The sequence below is a fragment of the Gallinula chloropus genome (genome assembly GCF_964237585.1).
Source record: "Gallinula chloropus genome assembly, chromosome: 3".
Lineage (NCBI taxonomy): Eukaryota > Metazoa > Chordata > Aves > Gruiformes > Rallidae > Gallinula > Gallinula chloropus.
In genome coordinates, this window is record NC_140087.1 from 111,458,937 (window position 1) to 111,468,026 (window position 9,090).

The following is a 9,090-nucleotide window of genomic DNA, read 5'->3' on the forward strand; positions in this document are numbered from 1 at the left end:
TTGAGAATCAGGAGAAAGAAATTCGTTTTTTTAAAAAAGGAAATTATTTCTTTCTTAAACTCTTGGTTTGTCCATGAGGGAAGTAGGTTACAGGGGCACTTTCAAAAGCATCATAGCCAAAGATGAATAAATTATGCTGACATAGTTAAAAAATGTTCCCCTTAAGACACTTAAAGCCTGTTTTTCTTGACCATTACACAGAGATGTTTCCTGCCCTCAGCTGTGCCCATGTGCTTTTTGGATACAAAATCAGACAGTGGGTATGTCTACCTGGATGCAACTTTAAGCAACTGTTCTCAACAGTGAGCTCAAGCCCAACAGATCTGCCCCCTAGGTCTCATCACATACCAAACCGTGCAAGTGGCACTCCCATGCTAACAACCAGCTTGCCTACCACCCCCACCCCACCACACCCATACCTTCCCCATCCCCTCCCCACACCCGAGCCCTTGGTAAATCCTTGACAGCTCTTCCCGTCCATCTACTAAAACAATGGATTAAATGGCACCTAACTGATTTTAAAACAACCCTTTTGCAGTACACTTAGTTGCTGTGCCCTGCACACATCCCAGATGGTTTTTGAATTCCCAGGGCATGGCTATGGAGCGCTGGCCCAACACTGCTGGTGGACCCAAAATCAAATGCTCAAATTCAGACAATTTATGTAAGACAGCTGAAGGTACATTGGAAAGAGTTGCTTCATAACATTTATGTTCACCACAGACCTCAACAAGATCTTACCCTCAACTGTGGCTTCCTTGGGTATCTGTAACACACTTGCTAGAAATGTGAGCAGTGCCTGTACCTGCCAGTGAAAGCTGCATTTCCACAGACTTTACATGCTATCCTTTACATGCCAGTCCCGGTCACTGTCTGCCTCTTTCACCCCTTATTTTTAACAAGCTTAATTCTTCATGGGATATAATTTTAATTTTGGGGTGGTGGTGTTCATATGGTTGTGATAGTAGAGGGAGGCATCTAGAATGCATCCAGGTTTGGGCTGCACGCTCTTGATGAAAATCGTTCACATGATAGTAACATACAGAGCTTGCCACACCTTTTTGGAGGCACTGTAACACTGGGGTGAAGTGTGAAGGTGTGCGAGCATTCTCTACCATCTCCAAGAGGAGATATTCACCAGACAACCTTCAAATCATACACACATATATGAGCTTACTAAGATGAGTAGAGGAGAGCAGAGTAGAGCAGAGTAGGGGAGAGCAGAGCAGAGTACAACAGAGTCAAGTAGGAGTAGATCCTTCCTTACCCAAAATGATTGCTTCTAACCTAGAGTCAGTCAGCATTGCTACTTGTCGAAATAAGATCTCTTCTTTGGTTTTCTGCTCACATTTGGCAGAATCTGTTGACCTATGAGGTGTCCAGTTCCTAGATGCTACTAGAATAACAAAGGTATCACATAAACCAACAGTAACAGCAGTCTCAAGAAAGTAATAAAAGCTTTCTGGTCCACAGAGGCTAAATTACACTCAACCTCAATAGTGACAAATTCTACTTATTTCAGATGTTGAAAAAAGCTTACCTTTTGTTAAGTTCCTAACAATCCATCCTTTCAAATTGTTTTCAGGCAATATTCGTTCATTAATACTCCATTATGGATGTCATTGTCCTACTCTGGAACAAGGACCATAATTTAGTTACGACTGCAGGAACATAACCCCTTTCTGACAGCAGCTCCTATTTCTGCAATGTTTCAAACGAAAATACAAGAAGGAGCACCTGCTAGGTGCACAAAGCATTACATGTTACACAGCCATACTACATGGCTGGTAATTCTTACTCCACATCTCTTATTTCAGAACAAACCCACCTTTGTTGTTAGGCTAGTGCAGAGTATGCTGGTCGCTCAGTCCGAAAAATGCCTCTGCTCTTCAGCTTCAGTGCAGTTCTTTATTAACAGTATTTTCAGAATACCCATCTTCTCCATTTCCCACCTTTGCATCCGAGCTTTCTTTGCAAGAGGTTTATGTGTTTCATCAGTGAAACAATAGTGTTGCTTTAGCATTGCTGCAGTAGTAATGAAAACAAACCTGAGTGTGGCTCAGCTTCTCTGTATCTCTTTGCAGAGAAGTTCATGTTAGTAAACTTCTAATCCTTCCCTTCACTGTTTAACTGTGCTGTGTGCAGCTACTTACAAGAATTTAGAATGAAAGTGTGAAATGCGCTCAACTAGTTGCAGTCAACAGCTCAATGTCCTAGTGGACATGAGTGATGAGTGGTGGGTGTAGCTCAGGGGTCAGTATTGAGACCTGAACTGTTTAACATCTTTGTCAGTGATACAGACTCTGGGACTGAGTGCACCCTCAGCAAAGTGTATGGTGCAGTTGACACGCTGAGGGGACAGGATGCCATCCAGAGGGACCTTGACAGGCCTGAGACATGGGCTGATGTAAACCTCATGAACTTCAACAAGGCCAAGTGCACAGTTCTGCACATGGGTTGGCCCAATTCCAAGTACAAATACCGGCTGGGCAGAGAATGGATTCAGAGAAGCCCTGAGGAGAAGGATTTGGGGGTGTTCATTGATGTAAAGCTCAAAATAAGAAAGCAATGTGCACTTGCAGGCCAGAAAGTCAACTTCTGAGCTGCATGGAAAGAAGCCTGGCCAGCGGGTCAAGGGAGGTGATTCTGCCCAACTACTCCATTTTTTGTTTGACCCCACCTGGAGTTCTGCATCCAGCTCTGAGGCCCCCAACATAGGGACGACATGGAGCGAGTCTAGAGGAGGGCCACAAAGATGATCAGAGGGCAGGAGCACCTCCACTATGAAGACAGGCTGAGAGACTTGGGCTCATTCAGTCTGGAGAAGTCTCAGGCAGACATTATAACAGCCTTTCCAGTACCTAAAGGGGCCTACAGGAAAGGTGAAGGACTATTTACAAGGTCATGGCATGATAGGACAAGGGGTAATGGATTTAAACTAGAAGAGCAGAGATTTAGATTAGATGCTAAAAAGAAATTCTTCCCTGTGAGAGAGTCCCTGGCACAGGTTGCCCAGAGAAGATGTGGTTGCCCCTGGATCTCTGGAAGTGTTCAAGGCCAGCTTGGATGGGGGTTTGGGCATCCTGGGCTAGTGAAGGATGTCCCTGCCCATGGCAGTAGGAGACCTCTCGAATGTCCCTTCCAACCCAAACCATTTCGTGATTCTGTGAAGTGCAACACTGAAGATCAACGAAGAATCACCTCTGGTATTACTTAAATAGCTTTACTCCACAGAGTATGCTTTGACACATCCATCTCTGCACCATGCCTTACAGTGAGAAGTGCAAAGCTCAACATGTTATAGTATCTTAAAAATCTGCCCCACTTGCCTTGTGATTTTCTGGAATGCCACCTTCCACCCCCACCCAACTCACTCACCCAGGATGCTGATGAAGGGCAAGGACAGCTCAGGTTGTAGAAACACAGATCAGGTCCAATCCACTGTGCAAAAGTTAAACATAAGCTGTGAATCTCAGTTAACTAGAAAAAGCACTTCAATAAGGTGGTTGGTTTATACCTAAAGCGCAGAACTGATGTGTATTTACATGTAGGTAATACAAATCCACTGAATACATCATCTATTAGTGACACTCCTTCCCCTAAGTAGTATTTGTTAAGATAGATCATTCTAAATCTTTCTTTCATATTTATCCTATATATCTGAGCTTTTAGAAAGTTTTATTAATGTAGAGCAAATCATAAATGTCAATATGAACCCCCTGGTTATATGAATTTAAAAAAATATATAATCAGTACAGCTTTACATAATGCCCATGTACTTCTTTGGATCCCATCTTATTTCTACCAACCCTATATGACAGGGTCCCTAAACCAATAGAGGTGAATCTTCTGCTTTCAAACAAGCCTACTGTATCAAGACTGTCAGTTTCTGATTTATCTTCCACAGTGAAAGAATGAATGCTAAGGTTTGGGATTTTTTTTAACATTTTTTATTAAAGAATATTCAGTAAGCAGAATTAGACAGACTTATCTAATCTCATTACTGAGTTAAAGTGCCATCAGTCAAGCCAAACACGCTGAAAGCGTATTCTCTTCGGTCTAATCCATGTGAGGTCTTGTGAACTTCATATGCACACATCTGTGACAAGCAAAGCTTCATCAAGATCAGAATATATCTATTATCTATGTTTTAGTGAAACCCAAGGTACCTGCATATCAAGAAATCACAAGTTCAGCACACAGGAAAATAAAGATACAGCTGGCACAACCAAGTGTATATACTCACTGAACAGCAGCAATACCACTAAAAAAGTTGACTTTGTGCTTCACAGCTAAACTGTATACGGCTCAACAGTTTTGCTCACTGAACCCTGGAGCTGACAAGATGCACTCAGAGGCCTAAATGAGTCCAGTGTAAGATACCAGTAAAACTGTTTATCTCACTTTTCATTATGATGGCTCAAAAAAAGATAACAATCCTATCATTGATACTATTAAAGTCCATTTTCAAAATGTTTTACAGAAGAAGCATTTCACCATCAGTACCCTGTATTGTCCAGTCCGACTACAAGTAGTAGAACATGGCAAATACACATACACATATTGCAAAACAGTTTTAATTTTTGTTTTTAAAATCCTAAGTTTCCAAGCAGATTTCACCAGAAATTATATTCACATCTTAAAATGCTATTTCAGACTCTTTTTAAATGTCTCTAATAAAGATTGTCCTTTATTTCAAAACAGAGTTCCAGCATAAATCACTCATCTATTTAATACTTATTAAGCAAAGTAACCTGTATTCCCACAGCACTTAAAGTGAGACCTTCACTATTGCTAATTCGTATTACAGAGTTACCTGCATTCTTTTTGGCAGATACACCCAGGCACTTATTTCAGTAAGCCCACCATCACTTCACTGATATCCCACAACTTTCTTGCAACCAAGTCATCCATGGCTTTGGGCAGCAGCTCCTCCTCTTTGCAGTCCCCAAAGTATTTTCCTGACACGCCTTCAACATCAGGAGAAGAGGCCAAATAAATAGAAGTCTGGGCTCCTTCCAGAGGTGTTTTGAAGAATGCCCACGACACCAGGTTGAATAGGGGTTTTGCCAGCAAAGGAATATTCACATATCTGCCTAGATTTGTTCTGGCAATCCCAGGATGAAGTGAATTGACAGTGACTCCTGTCCCTTCCAACCGCCGGGCTAGCTCCCTCGCAAATAGTATGTTAGCCAGTTTACTCCGACTGTAACAAAAGCTTTTATTGTAACTTATTTCACTGTTCAAGTCTTCAAAATTGATCTCTCCATACTTGTAAAGCTTTGAGGATACTACCACAATCCTGCTTGGAGCAGAATTTTTTAGGAGGCCCAGAAGAAGGTTGGTGAGTAAGAAGTGACCCAAGTGGTTTACACCAAATTGCATCTCAAAACCATCCTCAGTCTTCGTGTACGGACACTGGAATATCCCTGCATTATTTATCAGGACATCCAGCCTTGGTTCTTCCTTTAAATAGGAAAGAAAAACACAATTCAGTTTCAGAAGTCACACAAAATACATCAGTATGCTTAGTATTTCTCATTGGCTATTGTTAGAAAGAATTTCATTCCTAGTTTTCTGAATTGTAACTTTGCAATAATCTCTTTAAGGCACCCCTGAAAAAGAACCCTTAAGTGGAACTACCACTAAACTGAGTACTTGACCCCAGCAGGATGCAGGTACACGAGAGGAGGTCTGTATCTACTTTTAATGCAGTCAGAGAACACCACCACCACCTCCTCCAGGAGCATTTTTTCTACAGCAATTCATTGATAACTTATGTTTGTGATATTTTTTGTTTTCCTCTAAAAGGTCACTTGTTCATTGCACTGCAAAAGCACACACACTCATTTATGGCAAACCTCAGGGATAGGCAAGGGGTCTGCTGTGCAAGGCACGCAAACGTGGAATAAAAAATGTCAGCTGAAAGAACTAACCTCTGGGTTAATGACAAACTGCTCCATCTCACTGGGGTGATGCAGTGAAAAACTTCACAAAAGAATGCTCTTGTGTTGGAACACCATCTTGTTCCAAAATCACTATACATCACTGTGTTGCTTGGGGAGAACCACGGAGCAGAACACATCAGAGAAAAGTCATGTTTCATAGAACTTGAATCTAATAGGTCTTCTCCAGAACTAAAGTCTGTCTATGGAACTGAGCCTTGAAATACTTATGCTCAGCACACGCTGTTTGATGGACCAGTATTCTGGTACAGATCAGTAGAAAACAAATACTCAAGGGGGTATGTTACACTCTACAGAACCAGGAAATATAAATAATTAACAGAGAGGGTGGTATGGATAATTTAGATATATGTACTAGATGTACTAGATATACGTACATCATGCACTTCATGCCCCAGAATCCACTCAAAAATTAAGAGCTATCCAATTTACCCAAAATAGTAACTTTTTTTAAAAAAACACAGATTAAAGTAAGCTGCTTAAGTAAGTTATAAATTTAACACTTTCACCCACCTCTGACAAAAGACTGGGAAAGTATCCCAGTAAATACATGCTTGTATGAATCAGAAGCAAATGTATTCACTTTATAGAAAAAGCAGCATGAGTCGTCTTTGCTGCTAATTCTTTACATCCAATGCAGGCAGTAGAAGGCAAGCTGAGCCCATTTGGGGCCATTCTGACAGTAAAAATAGGGAGTCTCAAAATTAATTTTGTACCATTTGCCTTTTATTTAACTGTCATTAACAGCAATGATACAAAGACAGCAAAACCATAACCTGCATTCGGCATTCAGTTAATGATGCTGGCATCCAGTCATGCAAACCACTGAGTACTTCCATCTCAGATGGATTTTGCAGGACCTGAGGTTGCTCAGTGTTTCATACAAAACTGAGGCTGGATGCAAACAGCATCAAATTTGCTTCTCTTCACCCAAGGGATGTAACGGTTACTATCGCTAAACAAGGATGGGACTGAGGAGGTACCGACTACAGATCCGCTCACTGACATGATACTTTTCTTCTTTAGAAACTTTTTGTAGCATCTAACTGGAGGAATTTTTTTGCAAGACTTAACACTTCAAGAAGCAAGACCTCCACTTGTGCTATTTTTTGAGACTCCTAAATTCAATAATGTAATGTGATCAGTGCCAAGCAGGCAGCTGTGACCAAATGCAAGACAGAACACAAAACACTGCTTTGCTGGGCAATGCTATTATTCCCTGTAGCTTCTGAGCTTGCCTCCATTTTTCCATGGAGCCTTTCAACATCTCTAAGTCCTGTATTTTATGCAGTGAGGCTAAAGAGTGAAAGATGTATCCACCTGCAGTTCTGAAAAAGAAAAATCCTACAAATTGAGTTAGATGGTGTGAGTGCATTTTTTCCCTACCCTGCCAACACTTAAGTCTTCTTTATCTAAAATAAAAACCACAAAAAAACCCCAAACAACCCTAACAAATTACTCAAAAAAAAAAAAAAAGGCACAGGTTAGAGAAGGTAACATGAACGTAGGTGGAACCGCTCTTTCTTGAAACTACTATTTAAACTCACATCTCTTGTCATTTGTCTGCTGGGAATTATTTTGAAAATTAGAATGCAGCTGTCAGTAGCACTCTGCAGATAGACTCTTTTTCCCCAATGACTTCTCACCTAAAGTCACTTGTACTAGCTTTACCAGTAAAGAAAGGCTAGTAAATTTACATTTGGGGGATATTTTGTACTATAAAAAATATGATTTTAAAAGGTTAGGCAGTATGCTTCTTTTCCGGTGATCCTTCTGCATTATCATTTTGTATTTTCATATTTTCCCAGACCTTATCACTGGATTTGTATGCATGAATGTACACAACTACACTGAGCCCCACTGGAGAATTCAAAATTTTACTTTTCTCACATTTAAGCTGTTGAAAAGCTATTTGAAAATTCATGCAGTAAAGTCCCCCTCACAACAGCATCTTGAGTATCTTCAAGTACTTAACAAGCAGTTCTCTAAGCAGCAGCAGAGCTTATCAAGCCTGGTTTCCCACAATTTTGTGTCTAGCTTGAGCAGCTACATGTGGTGAGATGAGAGTCCCCATTGGTGCTTTGCACGGGAATAGAATGATTCCTCTGACAGCATGTCCCTCAGCTCTCCACTAATACCACTGCTGAACTCATTGAGCAGCATTTCTGTCAGGACAATCACCTGAATGGTCCTGTACTCCTTAAATTCAGATTTTCAGGAAATCTGTAGAAACTTTATATACTCAAAAATGTATATTTACTAAACTCTGCTAGTGCCTGCCAAGAGATCCCCAAACTGGGTTGGGAAGTCTGGGGAGGCTGAAGGATGGTTGGAGCTGTGAGCAGTGCACTCACATGAACCTTTCTTTTTCAGAGCTGAAAGGCACTAGAACAGCTCCAGTTATTACAACATCCCGAAATTCAGGCTTCCAAGGCCAAGCTCCTTATGCCCTCCTTTCGACCCCCACGGCGAGTCCCGCAACACCCCGGGGCGCCCAGCGCGCTGCCAGCAGGAGGAACGAGCCCCGCGGACGCGGAGCCCCGCCACGGGCGCCGCTAGCATCCAGCTCAACCCCCCATGTCCTCTCACGGGGAGCCCGTGGCCTCTGCGGCCGCCTCAGGCCGCCCTGTACCCGCAGGTTTCCCCCGCGGGAGGCGGGAGGCCCGATGGGCACCGATTGGCCCTGGCAGGCCGAGCCCCGCGCCCCGCCGCCGCCCGGCCGTACCTGGAGGACACGGTGGCAGAAGGCGCGGACGGAGCGGAGTGAGGCCAGGTCCAGCTCGCGGACCACCAGCTCACCGCCGCCCTCGCCCTCCGCCCGCTCGCCCAGCTCGGCCCGGATCTCGCGGGCCGCCCGCTCGGCCCGCGCCCGGTCGCGGCAGCCCATGATGACGCGGGCCCGCATCCGCAGCAGCTCGGTGGCCGCCGCCCGGCCCAGCCCGCTGTTGGCCCCCGTGATGATCACCGTCTTGCCCCGCATGGAGCCCCCGGCCCGGGCGCGGGCCCGGGCCGCGCCCCGCAGCCAGCGCCAGGCGGCCAAAAGGACCCCTCCGCCCAGCACCAGCGCCGCCGCCGCGGCCATCCCGCGGGGCCGAGCGGCGCTCCGCCCGAAGTGGCGGCCCGC

At 43.9% G+C, this 9,090-nt stretch overlaps 1 protein-coding gene across 1 annotated transcript; it reads right to left on the minus strand.

The window, feature by feature from the left end:
- Nucleotides 1-3,950: 3,950 nt before the first annotated feature.
- Nucleotides 3,951-9,090, minus strand: LOC311190565 (retinol dehydrogenase 14-like). The gene is made up of 2 exons (XM_084262524.1): nt 8,692-9,090; nt 3,951-5,466 (listed from the first exon to the last, which is right to left on the minus strand). Exons 1-2 carry the CDS (start codon nt 9,046-9,048, stop codon nt 4,849-4,851), a joined length of 975 nt encoding a protein of 324 aa, XP_084118650.1. The 5' UTR covers nt 9,049-9,090; the 3' UTR covers nt 3,951-4,848.